General features: G+C 40.5%; 3 protein-coding genes and 1 pseudogene across 3 annotated transcripts in view; 2 read left to right on the top strand and 2 right to left on the bottom strand.

Moving 5' to 3' along the window:
* LOC145463326 (uncharacterized) lies at nucleotides 1-21,676 on the top strand. The gene is made up of 2 exons (XM_081447074.1): nucleotides 1-78; nucleotides 18,687-21,676. Exons 1-2 carry the CDS (start codon nucleotides 51-53, stop codon nucleotides 21,581-21,583), a joined length of 2,925 nt encoding a protein of 974 aa, XP_081303200.1. The 5' UTR covers nucleotides 1-50; the 3' UTR covers nucleotides 21,584-21,676.
* LOC145463620 (uncharacterized) lies at nucleotides 12,199-13,383 on the bottom strand (annotated as a pseudogene).
* Nucleotides 21,619-22,499, top strand: LOC145462232 (uncharacterized; the record flags this gene model as incomplete). Its single annotated transcript, XM_081445739.1, has 1 exon — nucleotides 21,619-22,499. A coding segment is annotated over one exon (720 nt), but the record flags the coding sequence as incomplete, so codon positions are not given.
* Nucleotides 22,500-26,774: 4,275 nt separating this feature from the next.
* LOC145462231 (zinc finger protein 862-like) overlaps nucleotides 26,775-27,314 on the bottom strand; it is a 1,245-nt gene continuing 705 nt past the window's right edge. Inside the window, exon 1 of the mRNA XM_081445738.1 lies at nucleotides 26,775-27,314. This exon is cut by the window's right edge and continues 705 nt beyond it. Within this exon, the coding sequence (XP_081301864.1) occupies nucleotides 26,775-27,314 (540 nt within the window).

The raw sequence follows: 27,314 nt of genomic DNA, 5'->3' as shown, positions 1-27,314 counted from the left end.
TGGGATCAGATAGTTACCAAACGCGGGGAGTAAAACACAGAATTCCTGAGATGTTCTTAGATTTCATACAGGACGATCGTAAGTATATAACGTACGTGTCTCGCTTTTTTTGTAAACTTTGTAAATTACGTTTTGCTTAGTGTATTCAGTTAACCGTGACGCGAATTGAAACAATTCAAGTGTGGCGAGGAGTGTCGGTCGCTATTATAATCCGATGGATGAGTGCTTTGTGATCAGAACGAGAAATTCGAAATCTTTGAATTCTAGTAGATTGCCGTATTGGAATTTGATTTCCACTTCTAAAGGTAGTTTGGCCAGAAAATTGCCATCTGTAGGCTTTGGCAATTCACCTTTTCGGCGTTAAATTTCACGTGTAGTTTCACGTGACTTATGATGTAAACAAACCGGGAAAGTTCGGACATTCTAGTCAAGCACGCATTGCTAGTGTACGAAGTTTTCAACTTCGTCAACTTCCTGTCACTACTAATATATATTTCTCTCTGCTTCAAGTCTTTGAACGTAGAATAGTTTCAGCTTCAAAATGGCAGAAAAAAAGAATAAAAGCGACTTCAACGCCATGAATGTGGCAGAAGCGTAAAAGATATTTGCTGAGGAGCGTGGAGTTTCAGTAAGCGAATATTTGAAAACTTCGCTCGTGGAAATCGCTTCCGCAGTCGAAAGAATGGTTGTGCCAGTGGATCGAAACTTCGAAAAAGATCAAACCACTGATGCTGACAAATTACTAATTCATGACATGCTAATTCCCAAGCCATTTTTCCTGAAGACCGTGAACAACTTCAACTCGTCGCCCCCGTTTGGGTTGTGCGGCATTTTTAATTATTTGATTTACCACTCAACCGATCACGACAAGCAGGGACTCGCCGCTTACAAGTCATTTGAAGATTATCGCTTATTCGCTGATGGTTACGTGGAATCTTTACTAACTGCTCAGTTGAATCAAGAGGGTGTTCATGTCTATGTGGCCAAAGTGCGACCTTTGAAGGAAAGGAGCACTACGATCTCTAGTTTATTCTCGAGGGTAGAGGTACAAACCGAGGTAGCGTTCTTCAGGCACGATGCAAGTGTAAAGGTGGTAGAGATGGGGGATACAAGCACGTTGCGGCCGCCATGTACTTGTTCGTCAGTCTTTCTGTTGTTTTGGGACTCGATCGGTTCAGCAAACTCGTCGGTTCGCTCTTCCGGTTCGAATTTCTCAGGGGCAACCAACGACCGTTTTCTCTCAAATGCAGTTTAACGCTGTCTTAGGCTATCTGGAGTACTTTTAAAGCTCTGTAGGTTAATTTTAGGTTGCGCCAAAAAAATTTTATTTGTTCGGTTATTCTAGGGGAACTTGAGTATTCTCGAATTCTTTAGGGCTTTTTTGTCCATTCCCCGAAAACCTTAGGTGTTATCACCTTTCCGAAAATGATAGCTGACCTTTTTTCGGTACCCAAAACGACATTATTAACAGGCGCCCTCTGTAATTTTCAACTATGGCCATTTGGACCAGAAAAAATCAAATTCCTCAAACTTTCTCAGATGAATGGTCTACCTAACTGATTCACAAAAATATGACTTTCAGTTCAATTCGATTCGTATTTTAGCGCTGGGGCCACCATCTTGGTTTTGTCCCTCTAAGAGGGCTTTCAGCGGCCATTTTAGGGCACATTTTTAACAATTTGCCATACAAAGAAAACGATCTAAATCCGGGTAAAAACACTTTAGTCGAGACAAGCAAATATTTCTTGTTACATTGAGAGGCTGTTTTGGCAATTTGATCATCACCTGATTTTTCTACAGAATTTTAAATTTCTTCCCTTTCGGACTACTCATGAAGCGCCATAAAAAAGGCGAAGTTTAAAGGAAAATATCGCCAAAAGTACGTCACTTGAAATCCCAAAACTACCCTCCACTTAAAGAGCAATGTCTCACCTGTAAAAACATGCAATAAAATTTTGGGGCAGTTAAAACTGTAAAATGTTACAAGAAGAAGTTTAAGCTGTGCTTTTGTCAACAAAGACCGCCGTCCCAATTAGCATAATAACGTGAAAATAACGATGCACAGAGAAAATAATGATATATTCCACTTACCTCGCGACATGTCGACAACTGGATGTTCCACGATGCCTCATGTTATATTTCCAGTATGTTTCAGCCACATTTTCGGTGATTAGTGTACGAAATCACTCTCAGACATCGCCACGGTTAAGCAGATTTCAACTCTCCGAAGCCCGCTTCATAACATCTATCAATATTATTTGTCTTTCGCCTCATAAGCCGCCGTTTACAAGAAGTTTAACAATTTGCTGAGATCCTAACTGATCCAGAAGTCTGTTAGCAGCCTTTAAAATCCTCCTCTTAATCGAGGATTCTCATCAAGAACTCGTTTAAGCTCAGTTCTGTTTTGATATGTTGTGCACCCGCCATTATTCCACAGATTGCGTTACATTTGACAAATGCACATTCCAACAGGTAGGGGTAGGGTGGGTAGGAAGTGAAAATGTAACCGACAGTAAAGCCATTTTACGCATTTCTGTGTCTAAACTAGTAACTGGCTTTCCCCAGAATGATTTGAACACGAGCTTCTGCTTGCAGGGATTTTCTAGGTTATTTTTGCAGGGTACGGGGGGGGGGGGGGGTCGTGTATTAAAAAAAAAAAAAAAAAAAAAGGGGAAAACGATAGACAGTATCAAGTCAAAAGATTATGATCTGTGTATCTTGATCAGCTTTCTCAGTTCATCAGTGAGGCCCTATTAGGGGTTTTCAGGATACTGGATATTTGGGTAAAAAATTAACAGGATGCGAGAAAGTTAGGGGAAAAATTAATGGGGTAGAGCATGTTTAGATCAGATAAAGCGGGACAGTTGTGTCTTTCGCTGCCGGAAGTGCCATCAAACTTTCCAAAAGACAACAGACTGACGAATAGTGCGCAGGAAGTACTGATAAGCGACATTTTATTGAAACTTCTTACATTTTCTTAGCCGTTTCACTTTTGCATCAGAAAAGAAAATGCTCAGAAAATTACTGAAGGGCAGTTAAGGACGATGCCTTCTTTTTTAGGCATGGTTTAAACGCCAGGCGCGCGCTTGGGTTGGAACTAGTGACGTACTTAACTACCCTACCAAGCGTGCGACTTAAAAAAAATCCTATTGTGGCCGAAACAAATTTCGCACTAAAATGAGGAGCCTGCACTAAACCCGGGATTACCAGAAAAGCAGCATATCGCTAAGCAATAACTGTGAACGGCTTCCAGCTGACAAACTAGCTTTTATCGTATCCGTAGAAAAAATCATACTGAAATTCAACTGTAGATGGCATAATGCGCGCGCAAAACAACTGCGAGAGACGTCAATGTTTAACTTACTTGGAAAGTAACAGGGAAAAATGTAACGGACACCGACAAAGTTTTCGAAAGGATGAAACAACTCATTTAACTTTTAAAACAGGGGTGATTACAGCTACATTTTATGGTATGAATTGGAAGTGGCAAGCCTATTCGACAATGCATTAGTTTTTGGCTGTGAGGAAAAGTTATGTAGACTGTATTTTGGCTAAGCCAGAGGAGTGCTGTTGCGACGATTCTCTTATTAAATACCTATCAAAAGTGGTTTTTATGTTACCACTTACCACGTAGTTTAAAGATGTTTTTTAATATGTTTAGTTTTCTGCATGTAAAGGCGAACCTTAGGAGAATCTGTGAAGAAATATCTTTACCTTTTTTTCAGAAAAATGCTATCGTCAGCAGTAGCTAATTATCTCGGAAAAATTAATGACTACCCCCCAGTTTTCTTTGTGGATTGTAATAACTCTGGCTAAGATCTACTTTTTCCACGTTTTCTTAATCTGGCGCAAACACGTTTGTATTTTGTTGGCACCATTCGTTATGAGCCTGAGGCACCCCACGGCCGCTAATGTCGTTCAGCTCTGTGATGGAACACAGCTGCATGTCTGCACAAGACTAGTTTTCAACCCTAAGCAGGGCGCTTTAAAATACCCGCATCTATCAAGCGAAGCACTTATGTTGACGCTTAGCTTTTTAAAGACATTATAGATGCGTTTAAGACACACAAGTTGAATGAGTCATAAGCAATTGGATGAGTTAACTGACCCTTGTCAAAAATATCTGCAGCTTGATTCTCAGCGGCTGTTGTGTCTTCTTGGAGGACCTTCTCCTGTCTGTTTCTGAGCTTGGAAGCCATTCTCGAGAGGAAGGATTAAACGTGGCAAGGAGTCAGGAACTCATCACAGCCCTATTCCGTGTAACAAGTGTGGGCTTCGAAATTACTAACAAGGAGCTGCGTTACCTAACCTTAAAACCCCAAACATTTCATATTCCAACGTGATATAAGTACTAAAAGTCCAGAATAAATGCTTATAGCAGTTGACATAAATTTCTTTTATCCTAAATAGTTGACCATTGTTGAGGCTCCATAGTGGGAGGGGGGGGGGGGTTTGTCGGTGTATCCCTAATCCTATTAATTTTTGTCCTAAATATCTTGTATACTGTTAAATCCAGCTCAACGATTTCCTACTCAATTAATGTCCTGTTTTATCTGATCTAAACATGCTCTACCCCATCAATATTTCCCCTAAATTTCTTGCACCCTATTAACGTTTTACCCAAATATCCAGTATCCTGAAAACTCCCAATAGCGCCTCACTGATGACCTGAGAAAGCTGATCAAGATACACAGATCATAATCTTTTGACTTGATACTGTCTATCGTTTCCTTTTTTTTCTTTTTAATACACGACCCCCCCCCCCCCCCATCATTCTTGATGAGAATCCTCGATTAAGAGGAGGATTTTAAAGGTTGCTAACAGACTTCTGGGTCAGTTAGGACCTCAGCAAATTGTTAAACTTCTTGTAAACGGCGGCTTATGAGGCGCAAGACAAATAATATTGATAGATGAAATTAAAGAATGATCATCGCAGTATATTTTCCAATTTAAGCAATTGGAAAGAAGAAGCCTGAAAAAAAAAAATCAGGGCTTCAACGGGATTCGAACCCGTGACCTCCGCGATACCGGTGCGATGCTCTACCAACTGAGCTATGAAGCCACACATTGGGAGCGAGGCCACTTAATTGACTTCATATCTTCCCGTGAGGAGTGAAATGATGTGAAGCTGGCTAATTTCATCTACAACCGCAGTTCATATATGAATTATTTCATATAAATTTCACAATATTGATAGATGTTATGAAGCGGGCTTCGGAGAGTTGAAATCTGCTTAACCGTGGCGATGTCTGAGAGTGATTTCGTACACTAATCACCGAAAATGTGGCTGAAACATACTGGAAATATAACATGAGGCATCGTGGAACATCCAGTTGTCGACATGTCGCGAGGTAAGTGGAATATATCATTATTTTCTCTGTGCATCGTTATTTTCACGTTATTATGCTAATTGGGACGGCGGTCTTTGTTGACAAAAGCACAGCTTAAACTTCTTCTTGTAACATTTTACAGTTTTAACTGCCCCAAAATTTTATTGCATGTTTTTACAGGTGAGACATTGCTCTTTAAGTGGAGGGTAGTTTTGGGATCTCAAGTGATGTACTTTTGGCGATATTTTCCTTTAAACTTCGCCTTTTTTATGGCGCTTCATGAGTAGTCCGAATGGGAAAGAAATTTAAAATTCTGTAGAAAAATCAGGTGATGATCAAATTGCCAAAACAGCCTCTCAATGTAACAAGAAACATTTGCTTGTCTCGACTAAAGTGTTTTTACCCGGATTTAGATCGTTTTCTTTGTATGGCAAATTGTTAAAAATGTGCCCTAAAATGGCCGCTGAAAGCCCTCTTAGAGGGGCAAAACCAAGATGGTGGCCCCAGCGCTAAAATACCAATCGAATTGAACTGAAAGTTGTATTTTTGTGAATCACTTATCTAGACCATTCATCTGAGAAAGTTTGAGGAATTTGATTTTTTCTGGTCCAAATGGCCATAGTTGAAAATTACAGAGGGCGCCTCTTAACAATCCGAAAACAACAGACATTGAATTTCTCATATCACGAATGTTCGAGGCGACATATTCTCTTCAGAAAATCAGAGGGGATTAAAGGCCTTCCGAACAGATAATTTTCCGAAACGATCCGTTGGGTGCCCCTGATTTCCGCATGCTTTTCTCATCAGGCTCTCCTGAACTCGCCACTGGCTCTGAGCTCAGATCTAAAAGAGTCATGGCGGCGGCACGTTCTTCTTTAGATTTGCCAGTATGGCGATTAAGCGTCAGTAGGGTTTTAGCCACTGATCGTTCAAGACAAATTTCTTGCTTCTCGCTTTGTCTGCCTCCCGTTCACAAGATGCCTTTCGTTTACGATTCAGTCACGACACCTAGGCACGGTATAAAACTATTAATTCAAACGACAAAAAATGTTATGAAAACACATATTGATAAACGCACCCTTTCTTTACTGGCAACGGCAGATATAGGATCAGGATCCTCTTTTGTCTGACCATTTCCAACGACAAAATGTAGACAGGGGCACCCAACGGATCGTTTCGGTAAATTATCTGTTCGGAAGGCCTTTAATCCCCTCTGATTTTCTTGAGAGAATTGGCACCTCGCACTTTCGTGATATGAGAAATTTAATGTCTGTTGTTTTCGGACTGTTGAAAATGTCGTTTTGAGTACCGAAAAAAGGTCAGCTATCATTTTCGGAAAGGCGATAAGACCTAAGGTTTTCGGGAAATGGACAAAAAAGCCCTAATAAATTCGAGAATACTCAAGTTCCCCTAGAATATCCGAACAGATAAAAAATTTTTAGTGCAACCTAAAATTAACCTACAGAGCTTTAAAAGTACTCCAGATAGCCTAAAACAGCATCTAACAGCATTAGAGAGAAAACGGTCGTTGGGTGCCCCTGTGTAGACTACAAATGTAACTGTCTTTCGTGCACACGAACGAGTCACCGCGGTGACATGCTTTTAACCACTTTTTGCCTTCTCTCGTTCTGTCTAACTGCGCCAGGAAAATAGAAGAACTTCACTGGATCGCCGTTTGGGTTTCTTTTCCACGATTCAGGGTATCGGGAATCGTTTTTACATGTAACAAAAGCACATCTTCTAGTCGTGACCGTTCTGTTAGAACACTGCTTATCGAATTCGTGTGGTTGACCAGAATGTCCGAACTTTCCCGGTTTGTTTACATCATAAGTCACGTGACACTACACGTGAAATCTAACGCCGAAAAGGTGAATTGCGAAACTCCTAATGCAAGGTCACATTTCCGACCATACGGTACCATCTGTTTGGTGATTTCACGAAAAGCAAGCAAACCGAAGAAAACGCCGGCGTTATAACTTACTACAGCAAATGTCTTATAGTCAAACAGCAGGCACAAGTACATATGGTTGTACTTTATTGGTTTTGCTTCTGCAATGATGTGATACACAAATTCTCCTTACTGTATATACAGGTATCTCTTACAGTTCAAATTGGGAGAAATTGTTTTTTAATCGACAAATTTCCTTGGCGTTAATTTCCTTGCCTCTTTCGATTGCACGCTCGAGTTTGCAAGGTTACAGTTTCCGACTATTTATTGCACCGTCTGTTTGGTGATTTCTAATTTCCTCAAAGGAAGCAAACCGAAGAAAACGCCGGCGTTATAACTTACTACACCAAACGTTTTATAGTCCAACAGCAGGCAGAAGTACATATTGTTGTACTTAATTTGTTTTGCTTCTGCAATGATGTGATACACAAATTCTCCTTACTGTATGAACAGGTATCCCTACCAGGCCGAATTGGGAGAATTTGTTTTAGTGTTGACAAATTTCCTTTGACGTCAATCTCCTTGTTTCTTTCGATTGCAGGCTAAAGTTTGCATTGTTGTTGTGGGGAGAAATAAGATTTGATCCTGTCTGATCACTGTACAAAAAAGGCTGCGAAAGGTACAAAAAGGTTGCGAAATTAGTTTAATACAAAAGGTTTAATACAATTCTTATAAAGTCAACATGCTTTAAATGAAAAGTTTACATATTATCGCCGAAAAAAACTATTCCAATCCAACCCATACCATACCATTTTTTTCGCTCAACAAAAAGCACTAAAGCAATGAAAATAAAATAATAATTATAAAAAAACATAACGGAAAAGGGAGAAAATAGGGAAAGAGATTTTTTGTTGTGACAGGATTCTAAATTAAGGAAAGGAAATCCTAGATGTTTACGACGTCTTAGTTGACCTTTTATGTTTTCCCGTCTTGTGCTCACCTCGTGATTTCTAATAGCCATGATTCTGAATGTGTCAGAAGATAAGATAACTGTCATTTTCAATTGTTCTTTTGAGCAAAACTGTGAGAACTCTGCGGAGATTTTGGAAGTCCATGAAATGTATATTACAGTCCTGTCTGGAACTGTTATTGCCCACTGAAATACTTCATTTCCTTTTTCGATTCGTCAATGTTATTTAGGAAATTCAAATATTTTGTTTCGGTGTGCGTTTCAAAATACGCTTATACAGAGACAAGACACAAACCTGACAGACCCTGATAACTAAACACAATTTTTTTTTCAGGAAATACAAATTACACCCATAGGATTCAAATAAGGCAATTATTGAGGCAAATCACTTTTTCTATACATAAACAATGAGAAATGATTCTCGGAGTATAAGTTAATGTATAATTTACTGAAGGGAAATTCTAGATGACCTTTAAGTTGCCCCTTTTGATCCCGTCCGGTATTTGTTTCACTTTTACTCTATTTGTCTGAATATCAACAGGTCCATCAATGGTAGGGTATGTGCGAGAGCGCGTTCGGCTCGTTCTGCTATTGTCAGGTTTTTCTCTTTCCTTACAACCCACTAAGGGGGCCTGCCGGTTCACGGGCTTAGGGATGCCCGCATTTATTAGGCTTGAAGACGGCGAGAGTGGAGGTATAAATGGAATACAATGCAATGCAGTGCATTACTTTAGTTAGACACGTCACGTCTGAGAGCTGTACAAGCTCGTTCAAAATACGTACGTGTATTTTGAACACGTTGTAAAGTCGGTTAATAAGGCAAGTCGCATATCAACTGGACTTGTTGACAAGATTAGGAACTCTTTGAACAAAGTTATTGTTGTTGACAATCCTACGAGGAAGAGGGGGAGGGGGGATGGAGACCTTACTAATGTGCCAATCGAGGGTGCTGTACAAGTCGCATTACGAAAACTACAAAATGATTCCGGTCTTCCCGACCGCACGAACCTTACGCCTACACAAATTACCGACCTCTTAGATTTCGTTTTGAGATCAACATATTTCCAATATAATGGATCGATTTATGAACAGCAAGACGAAGCGGCCATGAGGAGCCCTGTCTTCCGCGGTTATAGCTAACCTTTACATGGAGTAATTTGAGGAACAGGCGATAAATACTGCGAACTGCAAACCTAAGATCTGGAAGCGATATGTAGATGACACTTTTACAATGTTAGATCGAAACAATGCCGACGGCTTTCTGCATCATTTGAACAGTCAAAAACCAACTATTCGTTTTACCATGGAAATCTAGAGAGATAACATCATTCCATTTCTCGACACGTCAGTTACAAGAGACGCAGACGGTCTTCTCACTACCACTGTATACAGGAAACCAAATCTCGCACACTGACCAATACCTAGCCTATGACTCACACCATCCTCAGTCAGTGAAACGTGGTATTGTGAAATGCCTTTATAATCGTGCTAAACACCTCATAACGAAGCCTTCAGCTATCGCTGAAGAAAAGAAACATTTATCATCAGTACTTGTTTCTAATGGATACCCTTCCTCATTTGCACAGAAGCTCAAGAAAACAACAAGAGCAACAGCTAACCCGGCAGCTAACCGAGAACCCACACAGGAATTTAAATCAACCGCGGCGGTTTTACCCTATTTCAAAGGTGTTTCAGAGGTTCTTCGCCGCAGCCTACAGCAACAAGGCGCACGCACTGTCTTTAAATCTGACACAACTCTTAGGTCCCTTAGTGCGACCTAAAGACACTCTTGATAAGATAAGATAAGATAAGATAAGAAGACAAGGACTTTATTAAGGTATCATGGTAGGTGGATTGAAAGTGTTTGGAAATCGCGCTCTTACGTTCCGCTTTGAAAGAAATCCCCACCAACCTATACATTTTCTGAAAGCTTAATAGTTATAGAATACAAAAATATCTTTGAAATTTTCTAAAAAGTTATGGTCGCAGTGATATTAAAAGAAATACCCAGAAACACTGCTTGGCTTAAACTGGTTCGCTTCCGCGCGTGAATTATCGGAGCGGCGCGATATACATCGGAAATGTTTTCTCACACATCACCCTCAAAAAGGTGTCTGCGATTTTCCAGATGTGGTTTGATTTTTTTTCTACACCCTCCTAAACTTTGATATTTTCAATGCGGACGTTTCCTTCTACTAAAGAGGCCATAACTTTGAAAGGGAAGCGAAATTAAACAAAGCCCGACGCCCTATTTCGAAGGAGGTATCCTAGAACATACCTGCCGATTTTCAGCCAATTCCATCGGAAGACGCGCGTAAACGAACTAAAAATGTTCATCCTTATATTCAGTTTTATTTTATCGAGAAAAATACGAAAAACCTTTTATGAGATTGGTATGAATAGGTGTTAAAAGTCCCCTCCGCACTGACGGATGTCGGCATGTGACAAATGGCGGTGAATTTTAATTAGAGGTGTCAACGTGCTGTAGAGGTTAATGATATTCAAAAATAGTTGTTTTGCTTTAACTTAAAAAGTAAAAAAGCCTTTTCCCCCGTTCTTTTTGCAAAATATTTATCTCAGTCTTCTCAATTTGAACAGCCAAAAAAAAGATTCTTCGCATTTTTCGTAAAAATTCACCTACCATGATACCTTAAACCCCGGGGTATCCAATTGATGGAAACCGACAAGAGAAGTCCCCTCATTTTCTCTTGAAACCGATGATCGGAAATTCAATCCATCAATCGATATCAATCAATAAAATTAGTTAATTGGTACCGATTGGTATCGGCCAATCGATGACCAATCGATAACCACACAAAAACCGTTCATCGATTACTATCGATTGGCTCAGCGACCTCGAACAGGACGTCACGCACACTACCTGTCCGATCATCCGCCATTTTTAGGAAGCACTGGGGACGAAATTGTTAAAACAAATTCCGACCCAGTCTTCTCAACGCAAAGAATATACCCCGTTGCACGTGTACTCGAATTACCCACTTGTCCGTCATTGCCTTTCCGTGTCATAATGTCTACGCAAGACGTCCGGGTAGAGGCTTTACTGAATGTGAGGTGCATCGTCAAAGGCTATCATCTTTACCGTTTTGAGGTGAACGTCGGTGAATTGTTCCCTGCAAACAAGAAAAGGGGAGAACGGGGAAACGCGTTTAAATTTGTGAACCATTCGTGGACAGCTCGGCCACCTACAGTCCGAGCTTGTGGATCCTCTTTGGCCACTACATGCAGATATTTTTGTGTTGTTCTCCTGTTAACATTAAAATGAAATGAGTTCACAATTACTGATTGGTCATCGATTATCAATATCAATCGATTAACTGATATCGATTGGTATCGATTGATATCGATTGTCATCAATTATCGATTCCATCGATTGGATACCCCGGGCTTCAACCAACAAAACCTTGAACCAACAAAACAATACGGTGTTGTTTGTAAGATTCCTTGCGAATGCGGCAAAGTGTATATCGGAGAAACAGGGACAGCTATACGAGAGAGGATATATGTAGGGTAAGAGAACATGACAGGGACATACGGCTTGCTCGTACACAAACCTCCGCAATTTCAGAACACGCCAACGAGACGGGGCATTTACCCATTTAGGACAGAGTCAAGTTTATTGATCGTGACCCTCGCTGGTACACACGAAGGGTCAAGGAGGCTATCCATATAAGACTTCATCCAAATATCATCAATAGAGATAGTGGAATCGAAATTCCTGAAGCACGGATACCTACAATCAGAGAACACCACAGCCGGTCAGTTACAATGCGTACCTATGACGGAACAGCGTCGCAAAGTCGGAATAATAATGAGGATCGAAATGCACCAATAGCATTTATTTATTTACTTAACTTTATTTATACACGGATAAAACATCAGGACTTGAAGTAAATACTAAAATTGCATTAATTACATTGTTAAGATACTAATCTACTGCTAATTAAATCTAATAACAACAAAAATAAAAACAATAACGAAGTGCGTGCTTTCCATAAATGCCGTCTGATCAATTAACTTATTTATTATGAAAAAGGAAACCCCTGCAGCCGGATTTAAAACTAGCAAGAGTTTGTGCTTGCCGCAGATTGGTAGGTAAGCTGTTCCACAGCACCGCACCACTATAGCCGAAACTGGTTTTTAGAAAATTGGTGCGGGGGAGTGGAACAGCTAGTTCAGTGCCCTCACAATTCGTAAGAGAATAGGTAGATATTGCACTCCGATCAGTAAACATTGATTTCAGATAATCAGGGGCGAGACCATTAAGAGATTAAGTTTTTGCCAACCAAGTCTAACAAAGAGATCATTCGCATTGGCATCATATGAAGAAGAGGTCAAAATACGTGCAGCGCGATTCTGTAGTTTTTGTAGTTTAATGGAAAGAGATTTATTGCAATTACCCCATAGGACGCTACAGAAATCGAAATGAGGTTGAACTAAAGCATTATCAGGATGCATAGGAGCGTTTCAAAAGGAACAAATTAAAAGACCTGCTTCTCTTCAAGATGTCAATGCAGGAGGCATTTTTTTTTGGAAATATGTTCGATATGTACGTTCCAAGTTTATCTATATATACTCCAAAAGATTTCGTAAATTCTACTTGTTTAACAGAATTACTGTCGATAGTTAAAGACGGGAGTCTGTTTAAAGTATTTAACCTTTGCCTTGAACCAATCAACAAAAAAACTCAGTCTTTGACTTATTGAGAGTGAGTTTATCTGCCGTTAAACATTCAGTAATTTTAGTTAGATCATCGTTCATATTTTCCTCTAGATGCAGCGAACCAAGGTGCTAGAAATAGCGACATGCAAACAATTAACCTCATCGCCTGATGAAGACTACAGGATAGCAGTCGAAACGTCGCGATCTACATCTCAAAGTGACTCCATCGTGAGACAAACGAGAAAAAATTTATCTATCCCATCTTACACCACGATGAATAATAGACGCATCTTTAATGACAGGTTAAAGTCATTTTCCAGACATAACAAGTTACCAAAGCAACGGTACAAGCTGATGAAAAACCCTTAATTTTAGCTTAGGGCTTATAACTATATAAAGACGAGTCAGGTGACCACCATTTTTAACTTGGAAAAAAATATTTTTCATGGAAGTTGTAGATGTGGTTCACTCCTTCGCTCTTCAATTCGCTCACTCCTTTGCTTCCTGTTAGACATTTTGAACTTTTCGGCAATGCACAGCCCTAGTTCGCTCATTGAAAATGCGGTTTTGCTGTCGGTTCCTGGTTAGAGATCACTCTTAAAGTTAAAATGTATCCCTTAGAGTTAAATTTATCTGTAGGAATATTAATAACGATTCATTTCCTACCATCTTTCGCAAGGAAAAGGAAACAACACGTGAGCCCGCACATCACCCGCTGACAGCCCTGGATTTGTGGCCTTCAACAAATTGATTAGCTGTATGAATTTTCGAATGATTAAAACCTTCATAGAAAACTTTAGACTGGGAATGGGCTGGAGAATTGGGGAGAATACGAAGGCTGCGTTTCGCTATAACTACGGTACTGTTAATAAATATGGTCATGGCGAAATGATATTTAAGAAATAGAAAACATGTAGCGTGTTTCTATCGAGTTATAGAAACACCAGTGGAAGTTTGGGAGAACGAGAAATGCTGTGGGAATACGAGCCGTAGGCGAGTGTTTCCACACCTTTTTCGAGTTCTCCCAAATTTTCACGAGTGTTTCTATAACTCGATAGAAACACGGAGAATATGTTTTCCATTTCTTTTAGAAAACACCGCGACGAAAAAAAGGGAAGGAACTTGTTTACTTTGGTCATCAAAATGTAAATTTTCTTTGTTCGCGCTATCATTACGTCAACAGCTTGTGCTAATCTAGTTATAGAAACACGATTTTAACCAATCAGCGCGCGTATTTTCTCAGGGCTGTTTTCTAAAAGACATTGCACTCACTCCTACTGGGAGTGGTCCCACGACCTATGAATTACGAAGCATTGACCCAATCCATCTCACCAAGTCAACACGCAGTTTAACAGGTCTTAATAAAGTAAGTGGAAAGAGTAGTTCGGCGGGGTGACGAGTCTCCTGTTTACGAATTGAAGAGCTGAATTATTGAGCGACCACAAAACACACAAGGGCTGGGAGTTCTGCAGTCACTGATATCGACTTGGAAAGGGGAGGGATAAAAAGAAAGAAAAAATCATAATAAATCTTACAACTGCGTTGTTTCTAGCGGGCACCCATCCAAGTGCTAACCCCGCCGAACAGGGCTTAACTTTGGTGACCGTACGAGACACGGTTCATTCCTTGTGGTAACCGTCTCAGACAAGTTGTTTTCAGGGTGTCACATTGGCTTATGTATTCTGATAACGGTGCGTTTTGCGCTATTTCTTAATAATGCCAGTGTAATTTCACTCACTTGATAGTTCCAGTGTAATTTTCTTCCATCTAACTCGATGACATTGGCCAATAAAGTGGATAGTGCAGCGGTTACTGACGATCTAGTTCCCAAGTTCAGTGGCTCAAAGCCACTTTGATTCACTAACGAATTGTAATCAACATGTTCAAAAAATTTCGTTCCACAATTTACATGTTAACATCCTAATCACAATCCGTCGGGTAAAAAGAATGGATTTCACTAGACTCGTTTTTTAATTATAATCCCATGAAGCTGAAAAATTGTTTTTAAACAGGGTTTAAACTTTTGCTATGGCCCGTCCGTGTGATTTCATTCCAAGGGGAATTGTTTCACAAGCCTATCTGAAATCTCAGCCCCGCCCTCTCAATGAAATTCAGAGAGGCTGAGGTTCACCAGATGGTCAATCACTGAGTTGCCCTCCCTCCAGGACGCTTGCGTGTAAATGAAGTGATTTCAACGAATTTCAACTTCACTGTTTTCCACTCTACGTATCATTTCTCAGTGAGTCTAAAACTTTCGCTTTAACGGCCTAAACCTGCACAGGAACGTTACAAAGACTCAAAGGAGGCGAGAAATACATTTTTACCGTTTTTCTTCTTACGTATTTCTCGATATTTCTAGTTGGTGAATATGTTTGTTATCTTCCTATACAATCTCATACATTTGCCTTGTTTTGCAATATCGTTGAACATAGTCTAAATATATTACTGCAAAACAGAGCTGCGAAAATCGTGCTCGATGAGCCTTAAACATTTGTCTGCAACCGAGGTGCTCGAATAGCTCAGCTGGGGGAACATGACGAGAAGTAGAAGATGTCATAGCTTGATCTTGATTTTTAAAGCTTTGAACGGCTTCTTTGACTGGAATTGTTATTTTATCACTTTAAGGGCCCATTAACCGATCTTTTCGAGCCGTTGCTAAGGAAAATTCATTCTCATATAACCTCATCATTTTTAGTTAGTTCAGAGTTATTTCATGTGTTTTAACTTTTTCATGATCAGTAACACTTGAGATGACGTCATCAGGTCACGCCCATGGTCATGTGACTAGGCTCTTACCGATAGTGCTAGCACTTTGTCATTATTTGGCTTCGCGAGCATTTTTTTTTTTACATTTTATCCCAAAAAGCACTGCTAGCATTATTTTGGATTTTCGACTGATTATTTGTATAATTTTGCATTAAAAAGCACAATCTGACTTTATTTATGGCGTCCAAAGCCTCCCAGATGCATTTTGCCCTCATTTTAGTCAAAGGAGCTGAGGAGGCCTGGGGAATAGGTTTGATAGGTCAGCGGTTGCCTTCTAAAAACCCAGTCCATCACACTCGTTCCAAGATGGCGTCCTCCACGTTGTCATCGAGGAACAATGGAAGTCAGCCAGAATGGACTAATGGAAAAAAGAACATTGATCGTTACTTTTTGTTGTTGAAAAATGTAACTGAAAATCTGAAAAATGTATTATTCTATGTTTCAAAAAATCGGAAAATGTAACCCACGTGCACTTTTTAAAAAAATTAGCATTATCTTAGCACTTTTTTGGCAAAAAACAAGCACTGCTTTAAGCATTTAATGCTTTTTTTACGAGCACTATCGGTAAGAGCCTACATGTGACTAATACTGAAAAAATGCAAAGGCTCCCAGGCAAATTACTTTATCGGAATTTTTTTCATTGATTTAATATTTTAATTTAAATCCTCATTACACTATGCATCGATTTTGTTTCATTTCTAAAAGGTCAGATTTTGAAAGCATTTCAAAATATTGAAAAATTCGTAATTCTCTGAAAAAAGCATGATTTCGAAAAAGGAATGCATAGCTATGTTTCCAACATTGGCTTTAACCGAAATTCGTCGAAAAAGGCCGTATTTAATGAAAAACCGCGTTTCCTTCAGCATTTAAAGAAACCGGAAGTGCGCCCGATAGATATTGGAAGTTACTCTATCAGCGCGTGCGCAATTTACACTACCAGCGCACTTCGGTAAGATCAAACAAAGCCAGACGGAGTTAGTTTTTCTCTTTCTGTTGCTCTTGTTTATCTGTCTTTCTCTTATTTATTCTTTGCTTGTACATTTTTTGCTTTGTATTTTGTGAAACACAAAGAAAAACTTCTAAAATGTAAGCGAATTTGCAAGTTTTTGAGTTGTTAATAGGGACTTTAAGCAGCGGGAACGCGGACGGCGACAGGGACGCCGAAACCTGTGAGAAGGCTGGGGAGAGAACGCCGTTGTAGCGGGAATTCACAAACATTAAGCAGCACCGTCGGAAACCGCGTTTCCGCACTGTCAAGCTTATGGACATTATTGATATTCGTCCTCTGTTTATCAGGATGAACTAGGATGACTTCATTGAAAGAAGTTCGCAATCAACTCTTGATAATCCACGATGAAGGTTTGTGAAACGATGACGAACTTCTACTCTTGTACGATTTAAACCGGTCTAATGATCTCGACCAACCTTATGATTCCTTTTCTGATTTTAACTTCGATGGTTTGAAGACGACGATTGCCTGTCCGAATAAGGAATTTCGCTTCCACAAACGCAACTTGCCCCTTCTCGCTGAGTTGTACAATTAAGTAAATGAACTTATTATCAGCAGATGTTTATTAGACTGGCGCGACAAATCAGTGTGCCGACTGATAAAGACCTAAGTAAACCACTGATCTTACGACTGAAAATGGAAACAGCTACACAATTTTTAATGGTGTCTACCCTTTTAAATGTGCTAGAATTTCACCATAATGAGCCATTTGACATTTGAGTACTTCTTGAAAGGAAAAATTTCGATTGAAATTCGTGTAAGTTGTCTTTATTTACTTAAGCTTTCAAAAAGATATTTCATGGTGCTCACATGTTCGCCGACTGGCTTGTGTTCGCTTCAGATTTCTCGACGTTTCCATAAAATGAAATATCTCACATAACAAGAGAAAACAAGCATCAAAGTTCCTCGAAATTAGTAACACGGGTTATTTAGCGTTGACACAGCAGAGGAAACGAAAGCGAAAACTCACGTTTTCAGACATGGCGAAATGAGCTTCACTCACGTCGGGTCAGAACGCAGAACGTCAACCTGTTTCCCGCCAGTCATGCGCAGTGGACCTTTTGGCTTTTCCCTGATCTTATGGCGTTCCCGTCGCCGTCCGCGTTGTCGTTGCTCAAAGTCCCTATTATTTTCCGCGCTCAGGCTGACGTAAGTAACCGGAAGTGAAATTTCACCTCCTTAGCAACGCGCGCGAATTAAAGACATTCATAATAACAACACGAGAATTAAAAATTATTTTATTTTCGCAGTGTAAAATTTCAATATGTTAATGAAACACCCATGATGTTAGTAGCCTTTTGGCGTTGGTGAAAATTGTTGCAGCATCTCGGCACAAAAGACAACGAAGGAAATCTTTGTCAAGATTGACAAATGAAAACACCAACTCGGAATTGAAAGTGCACGCGCTGCACTATGCAAATGAGCTACTCAAAAACTTTTGAAAACTCTCCAAACAAACAGAAACGATAAGAAACTATCAAAAACAGGTTTTGGTTATGATTAAGCATTGCTTGGGAAACTCTCAATTAACTCGATACCAGAGTAAAGAGTTTTCTTTCATAACTTTTCTTCACAGAGCAAACGCAAAAGCTTACGCGTTCAACTAGCGCGTGCAGATATTATTCATTCACAGCGCGAAATTGAAGTCTTGTTTTTGACCCTGAAAAACTCACCTTTTCCATCAGCTCAGAACATAAAACGACATATAAGAGCCCTTGATCTTATTCCTTGCCTTATTCCCTGCCATCGCTGAGAAAAATCTGCAAGAGAATCTCGCAAATCTCACCATTTGGTCACACAACGTGACAGGCATCCACGCAAGAGGCCCCGACATGTGCGTGGATCCGCGCGGATATATGACGTCAGGATGGCGCAATTTGTTCTAAAAATAGAAACATTGTCCCATATCATAGGTGCGCGCGGATCCCAAGACTTACGGTCTCCGTCCCCGATTATGGCTCCTGATTTTAAACATTTTCTTACAAATATTATCCCAGCAACAATTTTAATTAGGGTTAAATGCCTGAATATATTCCACTGCAGGACTTTCCACAATGGTGTACACAACAGACCAATTGAACTATTTTCAAAATTGTTACATCGCCTTTAACTTGGTTCCTGAAGCACTGCGACAAGTCTTGAAGCAAGAATGGGATTTCCGTTACAAAACAACGCTTGAAGAATGGAAAGACACGCCAAAGAATGGCTTAGACTTTAATAATAACGAGTCTCGAAGAAGCCGTTCGAAGAATGCGCGATATCTGGCGAGAATACAGAATGGTAAAACGGCAGAGTGGGACCGTGGTTGTTTGTTTTTCGCCATTCTGTTCTCGGATAGCATTGGTACAACTCTGAGTGCAGCCATCAGGAAAGAAGTCGATGATCTTCGTCAAGTCCGAAATGATATTGCTCATGTCAGTGAGGCCGAGCTTACAGATGCTGAGTTCAAGAACTATGTTGCAAGAGTGTTGGTGGCGTTCAACTCTTTGAGTCTTCCGGTCAATGACATAGAGGAAGTTAAAAATCAGACTAGCTTTCCCACGGCAGAAGTAAACAACTTAATGGCAAAGGTTTCCAATCTCCAAACAGAATTGCAAAAAGTCAAATCTGATTTACAAGCTGCACAAGACACGATACAGAGAAAAGAAGAGCAGGTTGAATGTCTCAGCCAAGAAATTAATTCCAAAGTCGAGTCTTTCTGTAATCTCAGTTTCAAGCCATCGCACGAAATTATCAAACGATTAAATGACGTGACAAGGATTATGACAACAATGCAAGAGCTTGGCGATAGAAGTCACGAAGCGGTCAGTACCATTTATTTATCCGGTAATCCTGGATGTGGTAAAACTCAACTTGCCCGTCAAATTGGGCAAGAGTTCTTTACAAGCACATCAGATGAAAGTGAAGGCTTAACATTCGTTGCAACCTTGAATGCAGAAACCCTTGAAACGATCGCTGATTCGTACATTCCCCTGGCTAAACAGTTGGGAATTACCGAATACAGCTTGACTAACCTGGCAACCACGAAAGAAAATAGCCCCAAGGAAACAATTCAGTATCTCCAGTGCTCAATTTTGCCAAAGATTCAACAGTTCTCAAATTGGTTAATAATAGCAGACAATGTTGTTGACCTGTCTTTGGTGTGTGGGTACCTACCTCAGACCGCTTGTGAAGAGTGGGGTCACGGTCAGGTGCTGATTACAACTCAAGATAGCAGTGCAATTCCCACAAATGCTCCTCATACCTACCGTAAATCACTCAGTGCAGGAATGCAGCCCGAGGACGCAGTAGAGCTGTTGAAACAAGTATCGCAAATTTCCGAGAATGACGAGCAAGTTCAAAGGGTTGCTGAGGTTCTTGAGTATCAGCCGTTAGCCTTGGCAGCCGCTGCGTTTTACATACAAACTGTGGCGAGTTGCGGTTCTCCAACCTATGGGTGGACAAATTACTTGGAAACACTTGTTAGCGGTAAGCGTGAGGCGACAGAAGAACCTCTTGCCAAAGGGAATCCAGCGTATTCCAAAACGATGACCACAACCATTAAAATGGCAATAGATAGTACTTTGAAAATCGATGAAGTTCTTCGCCAAACATTTCTATTTTTCTCGCTATGTGGCTCCGACTCTCTCCCAGTTGAAGCAGCCGTTAACTTCGTCAAAGTTCGAACTTCGGGACAGACTGAAGAATTAATCAGGGCAAAGATCTTAAAATCCTCCTTGATTACGTGTTTGTACAGTGAAGATGGAGCATCCGACTATGTAAGAATGCATAACGTTGTTTATGAAATTCTCAGGAAAATGTCCACGTTAGATTTTGACATCACAGAGAAACTTCAGTGCATATCTGTAGCGATTCAGGTTTTTCACTCTCTCATTGAGTCGAAGCATTATCGTTTGCATGAAAGTGGGCACGTGTACTTAATGTTACGTAGGATTACCACCCACTGCAAAGCGCTGTATGAAATTCTTACTGACAATTTTACTGCAAAAGATGTTTTGGAGTTAGCACCCTTTATCACTCCTGACAAGGTCATTTCGTGGCTTTGTTTAACTGCCTATGTATGTCTTGGCCTTAGCAATCCATCAAATGCAATTCTCTTTTCCACGTCAGCCTGCGACTTTGCTCAATATGCAAGTAACACAAGAGAGGGCGACTTAATGAAAGCAGATGTCTTTACTGCCCACGGGTCAACATTATCAATGATATGCCAGCATAAATCATCAATATCATACCATGAAGAGGCTAGCAAAGTTTATGAAGCAATTTGCGGTGGACATTATTACAAAGTAGCACAAACTTATCAAAACTTTGGAATTGTTTATAACCATCTTGGACAGTACGATGAAGCAAAAGAATACTACGATAAGGCACTGATCATCAGCAAAAAGACTTTCGGCGAAGAACATGCCAATGTAGCAGCCAGCTATAACAACTTGGGAAGTTTTCATGGAAATCTTGGACAGTACAATGAAGCAAGACAATACTACGAGAAGGCACTGATCATAGGCAAAAAGATTTTCGATGAGGAACATGCCGATGTAGCAACCAGCTGTAACAACTTGGGAAGTGTTCATGTACATCTTGGACAGTATAATGAAGTAGAAGAATACCACGAGAAGGCACTGATCATCAGGAAAAAGATTTTCGGTGAGGAACATGCCGATGTAGCAGCCAACTATGACAACTTGAGAAGTGTTCATGGAAATCTTGGACAGTACAATGAAGCGAAAGAATACCACGAGAAGGGACTGATTATCAGGGAAAGGATTTTCGGCGAGGATCATGCGGATGTAGCAGCCAGCTATAACAACTTGGGAAAGGCGCATAGAGATGTTGGACAATACAATGAAGCCAAGCAGTACCTCGAGAAGGCACTGATCATCAGGAAAAAGTTTTTCGGCGAGGAACATGCCGATGTAGCAGCAAGCTATAACAACTAGGGAACTGTTCATGCAGATCTTGGACAGTACAATGAAGCAAAAGAATACCACGAGAAGGCACTGATCATCAGGAAAAGATTTTCGGCGAGGAACATGCCAATGTAGCAGGCAGCTCTGACAACTTGGGAATTGTTCATGAAAATCTTGGACAGTACAATAAAGCAAACGAATACCACGAGAAGGCACTGATCATCAAGAAAAAGATTTTCGGTGAGGAACATACCGATGTAGCAGGCAGCTATAACAACTTGGGAACTGTTCATGCAGATCTTGGACAGTACAGTGAAGCAAAAGAATACCACGAGAAGGCACTGATCATCAAGAAAGAGATTTTTGGTGAGGAACATGCCGATGTAGCAGCGAACTATAACAACTTGGGAAGTGTTCATGGAAATCTTGGACAGTACAATGAAGCAAAACAATACCACGAGAAGGCACTGATCATCAGCAAAAAGACTTTCGGCGAAGAACATGCCGATGTAGCAGCCAGTTATGACAACTTGGGAAGTGTTCATGGAAATCTTGGACAGTACAATGAAGCGAAAGAATACCGCGAGAAGGGACTGATTATCAGGAAAAGGATTTTCGGCGAGGAACATGCCGATGTAGCAGCCAGCTATAACAACTTGGGAAAGGCGCATACACATCTTGGACAATACAATGAAGCCAAGCAATACCTCGAGAAGGCACTGATTATAAGGAAAACAATTTTCGGTGAGGAGCACGCCGATGTAGCAGCAAGCTATAACAACTAGGGAACTGTTCATGCAGATCTTGGACAGTACAATGAAGCAAAAGAATACCACGAGAAGGCACTGATCATCAGGAAAAGATTTTCGGCGAGGAACATGCCGATGTAGCTGGGTTTGGTGCAAAATAAGGTTATTTGCAAATAAAGCCTGTAGAAAGCACAGAAAACAAGAATTAACTGTGAAAACTTTAGTTTATTACATAGAACGGAACAGTAACGTACAAGATATGCTTGTTTGAAAATCAAATCTTGTTTTGTAAAAGAGCAAGAACTGTTGGCGTCAATGCTATAGGCTAAAACCTCAAAAGGCTGTGGCTGGTTGCCATAGCAACCATTTTCAGTAAAACCTTCAAAATTTATTTTCTCTTCATGGGTGCAATCGGGCCCAATTGATCTTACTTCACCATATTTAGACAAACTTTTTGATCCATTTTAGGGGACCATTCCACTTTAAGTAAGCGTAAATTAGTTTACTAAGGCAATGGTGTGTGAACGGAAATGGGCAGAAGTTGGGCAGCTACGCTTCTCGCCTTTAACCATATCACTTTTCTCTCAAGCCACGAGAAGATCAAGCTAATAATTAATACCACATACAGGCCTTATACCCAAGGTAATCCTTCATAAGTAGCCTGCGATCATGCGTTTTCCTTTGTTTTTTTGGTTTCCTCTTCCCGCGAAAAAAAAAACGCTTCATCGCAGGTTAGCTTTTATCTTGGTACCCAGTTCTTCTGCGGATGTTACTCGCGCGATGCGTGGACAGCCCAAGCAGTTTTCCACGGAAGCGTTTGTTCGTATTTTGTTCACAAGGCGAAGGGAAACCTCCAATGATGTGCGGATGTCTTCTTTGTTATCTAAACAAAGGAGCTTCAGCACTCGCTACGTTTAGAAACTGTCTTTGATTTGGCGTTTGAAACTTCAGGCAATTCGAATATTTTCGTTTTTAAGACGCACGGTCCGCCATTTTTGGGTCTTATTGCATCCTTCACGTCTTCTTCACGTACAAATCCAGACAACGCGCGAGTAACATCTGCAAAATAACTGGGTACCACGTCTTACCTTAGGTTAAGGCCAATACGGGGATTAACTCTCTTACCTTGATCTTCTCTTTTCTCTCTTGACCTCCCAAAAAATCAAAAACCACAATTGTAATATTAGATGAGAGAGACTTATATAACGAACCTCATCAGTCAAGTTTTAACCCCTCTAACTTGAGGTAAAAGATGAACGCATTATAAACACATTATATAGCCGTTACAGAATATATGCGTGCAAATAAGAAGACTGTTTGGCAATAAAGTAAATTAGAACTAATTCAAGTTTCTGTGATTTTTTAAACCATTTTTATAGAGAGCTTAAGAAATGCCACTCATAGGAGAAAAAAACATCATGAGATCTCAGCTGGTCGTTATTTTTGACTCGGGTGAGATGAAGGCTCGTTAGGGACTAAGCCGAGCAAGGAATGGGAAGAGTTAGGAATAATATATCCAATCTTCTCACAGCTCCAGTATTTTTTTTACTCGCCGCAGAGGCCTGGGGTGCTATATATGGATTGGAATGAATGAAGTAGGATGAAAATCACTGATAACTCTTTAATGCCGGAAAGCGATGGACATATTATTTTCAGTTAATCCTTTTTCACCTGGGGGGAGGGCATACCATCTAAACTTTGTGACTTTTCATAAGGTTACCTGGGAGCATTTTTGTGTGTTAATTTTTTGGCCACGTAGCGTAGTGTTTCTGTGGCAACCAAGTATTATGGGAATGTTTTATCCCAATTTATGGCCTCATGGTTAGTGCGCTCGTCCTGGGAGCGAGCGGTTCGGGTTCGCGCCCAGGCCAGGGACACTGTTGTGTTTTTAGGCAAGACACTTTACTCTCACAGTGCCTCTCTCCACCCAGTAGTATAAATGGGTGTCGGCGAATTGTTGGAGAAACCTAACAAATTGCGGGGGAGTGACCTTCGATGGACCAGCATCCCGTCCAGGGGGAGTAGAAATACTCCCAGCCGCTTCAGGCTAAAGAAACCAGGATCAGCTCCGGCAGCTATGAGCCAGTCGGCTCCAAAGCTTCACTTATCTCAATTTGGATTTTAAGTTTCACATCATGGTTAAGTGAGATTCTCGATTTTATATTCTCCGCTTTTCTTGAAGCAATTTTGGAGCTGTTTTGGCATTTGCGTTTGCGAAGGCTTTTAAATAAGACATGGCGGATCCATGATGGCGGAGATTTTTAAATATGACGTCATTACTGCGTTAAGTGTCTTCATGATTAAACGCGGTTGTCTCTAAAGTAAATACATGGCTTTGCACGCCTTGTAGGTTTGATTATTATTGAGTAAAAACCTTAGAGCTACATAGAGGGGGCTCATAAATACCTCCTTCCCCTCCCCCCCTTGAAGGCCCCTAGGCGGAGCGAATTAAAGCCTAAGCGAAAACTCTGAAATTCGAGGAACAGATGATGTCCCAGCATATTTTCAAAGTCAAATTGAGGCGATTGTGTTTAGTATCCTTCAACTATTTTTCGCAACGAGCGGGATCTTTAATGTTATAAATTGGGCAATATGAAACGGATAGCACAGTTAGCCACATGACGCGCTTGAACCAATCGCTTTTGAGATTTAGCTAAGCCTAAAAGCGCAGCTCATGATTGCAATAGCTGACCATAAAGGAAAAAGAGAATTATTTTTTCTTGAATCAGAAACTCAAAAAATGATCAATTGTGAGCATGTAATTGTTCAGCGTGTGGTTTTGATATTTTTTCCTGTTAAATTTTAACAAACTATATCTAATTAGACTAACCAAGATTGTAGAAATTACGTACGCAATATATCAGGGACTTTCCAAGAGACGATTGTGCAAGGAATATGTCAGAAGAAAAGTCAACAACGCGCCAGGGTTTAATTTGCGCCGAAATTTTGCCTTTGCGAGTACTCCCTCCTTCTCACCCAGAGAAATAACCTGACTTGAGCCTGCGATGCAATCGGAAAACCAGTAACTGCTCAGCGGTTATTTTCAAAAACCACCCAACCTCAATACGCTCTAAGCCTGAGCCTGCGATATGGTCACGTGATACTGGTCAGCGGATAGCTTATTGTGACAGCTGTCAATTAACAATAGCGTGGATGTCCAAAATCAGAGGTAGCTATGGTAATGGTGCTACCCTCTTAATTTCTAAGGTATTGGCGTACGGACGTACGGACGTACGGACGTACCAGGGGCGGGGCAGAAGACTCCTGAAATTTTTGTACTGGATCAAACAAAAGGGACTTTTGTCTGCGCATGTGCGAAAAAGTAAAAAGTTTCTTGTTTTCACCTGGTTTTCGCACTTTTGCTTGGGCACGCGGTTTTTGGTGCTGTTGAATTTGACAACCGAACTTTCGAAGGAGAATCATTCTTTAATAGGTACTCAGTAAGTCATTTAAGGCATGTTACCGTGAAAAGCAATTCAAAGTGAAGAGAAAATTGCCCATTTCATTTCGCTTATGGCAATTTAAGGGTCGATAAACCGCTTTTCGTGCACACATGTCACGAACAAAGATGGCGATTTCCTTGGGACAAAGATGAAGCAAAGCAAGCATTGATTCATTTTTGCAGTGCTTTGAAGAGTACCACAGGTCTTATTCGACGCCAACCAAAAGGAACGTGGCTACTGTGGTAAGTAAAATGTATTACAGGTTCCTTGAGCTTATATTTTAGATTTTTCTTCGTCTCATCTTGCGGAGATGAGGAAACCATGCTGTTCTCATTTTGGATTTCAAAGTGTGATTAAACAAGAAAATCTCACCAATTCTTTTTTCGTCAATCCTTCACTAAATTCGAGTCCATCATTGCTATAAGGTTATTTTTTCATATTTTGGGTACCTTTGTGTTTTTGAGTTAAACCATTTCATTTTCAAGTGAAGTGAATGTTGTGATCGATAAACGAAATTTCTGTTTACTTCAAAATTAAAATTTGTCTTCAAACCTCGGAGACTTTTGTACTTCTTTGTGATATGTGAATTCCCATTAATGGGTGACTGTAAGTAGACCAGCCATGGTGGCCTAATGGTCAGCTTTCCGGGTGCGAAAACATTTCAGATCCTTCGAGAAACGGGCCCCAGGGCAGCCTGCGGGAATGCCCAATTGACTGAGGTGTTCAGTGTTCTCCCCAGGATTTTTGGAAGGCCAAGAGGTACTCTCTTCGAGCTCGCTCCCAGGGTCTCTCCCCACTCCCCGAACGAGAGATGAGGGAATGAGGAGAGACCCTGGCAATGAGGTTTATTCTGAATTTGATATTCATAAGAACCTTCCTGTGGCCTGATTAGAAAATTAATAAAGATTTCCAAACTTACGACTTACTTGTACATTGTTTATGAAGTAACTTACTAAAGTACTCAGAAAAACAGGAAAATAACAGTTACTTGTCTTCATAAAGTAAAGTTAAGTAAAGTTTGTTAGTACTTTATGAAGTAACTGTTATTCTCCTGTTTTTCTGAGCCCCCCCCCCCCCCCCCCAAATGTCAGCAGCTTTCTCGAAATCAAATTCTTCTAGCTTTGGTCCTTCAATAGAAATCGTTAAAAGACGGTTCAGGATCCTGTTACTGAGTCTATTCCGTAGCCTAGTTTTGATCCTCTTCAAGGCAGAGAATCCTCTTTCACAATCTGCACTGGACATTGGTATGACAAGGGAAATCACAGCTAACTTATGCAAATTGGGAAATATGTGCTGTAAGGATGTCTGCTGAACCAAAGCTGTCAACAACTCTCGACTGTCTTTGCCTTTTAAATCAGCCTTTGCCTGGACAGCATTCACAAAGGTTTTCCACTCTGCCAAAGCAGCTTGGTGCTCCCCAACAGGCTGATAGTGCTTGGTCAGTTTCTCAATGTGTTCCTCACCATCACCTGGTAAATACTCTTCTGGCCAAGTGAAGGAATCAAAGACTGAAAAGGATTCTAGAAGACCAGCATCTGCAAATCTATCCTCAACATGTTTGCAAAGGTT

The sequence above is a fragment of the Orbicella franksi genome, chromosome 12 (assembly GCF_964199315.1).
Source record: "Orbicella franksi chromosome 12, jaOrbFran1.1, whole genome shotgun sequence".
NCBI lineage: Eukaryota > Metazoa > Cnidaria > Anthozoa > Scleractinia > Merulinidae > Orbicella > Orbicella franksi.
Note: the sequence above shows the minus strand (reverse complement) of the source record. Positions and strands in the feature narration are given on the sequence as shown.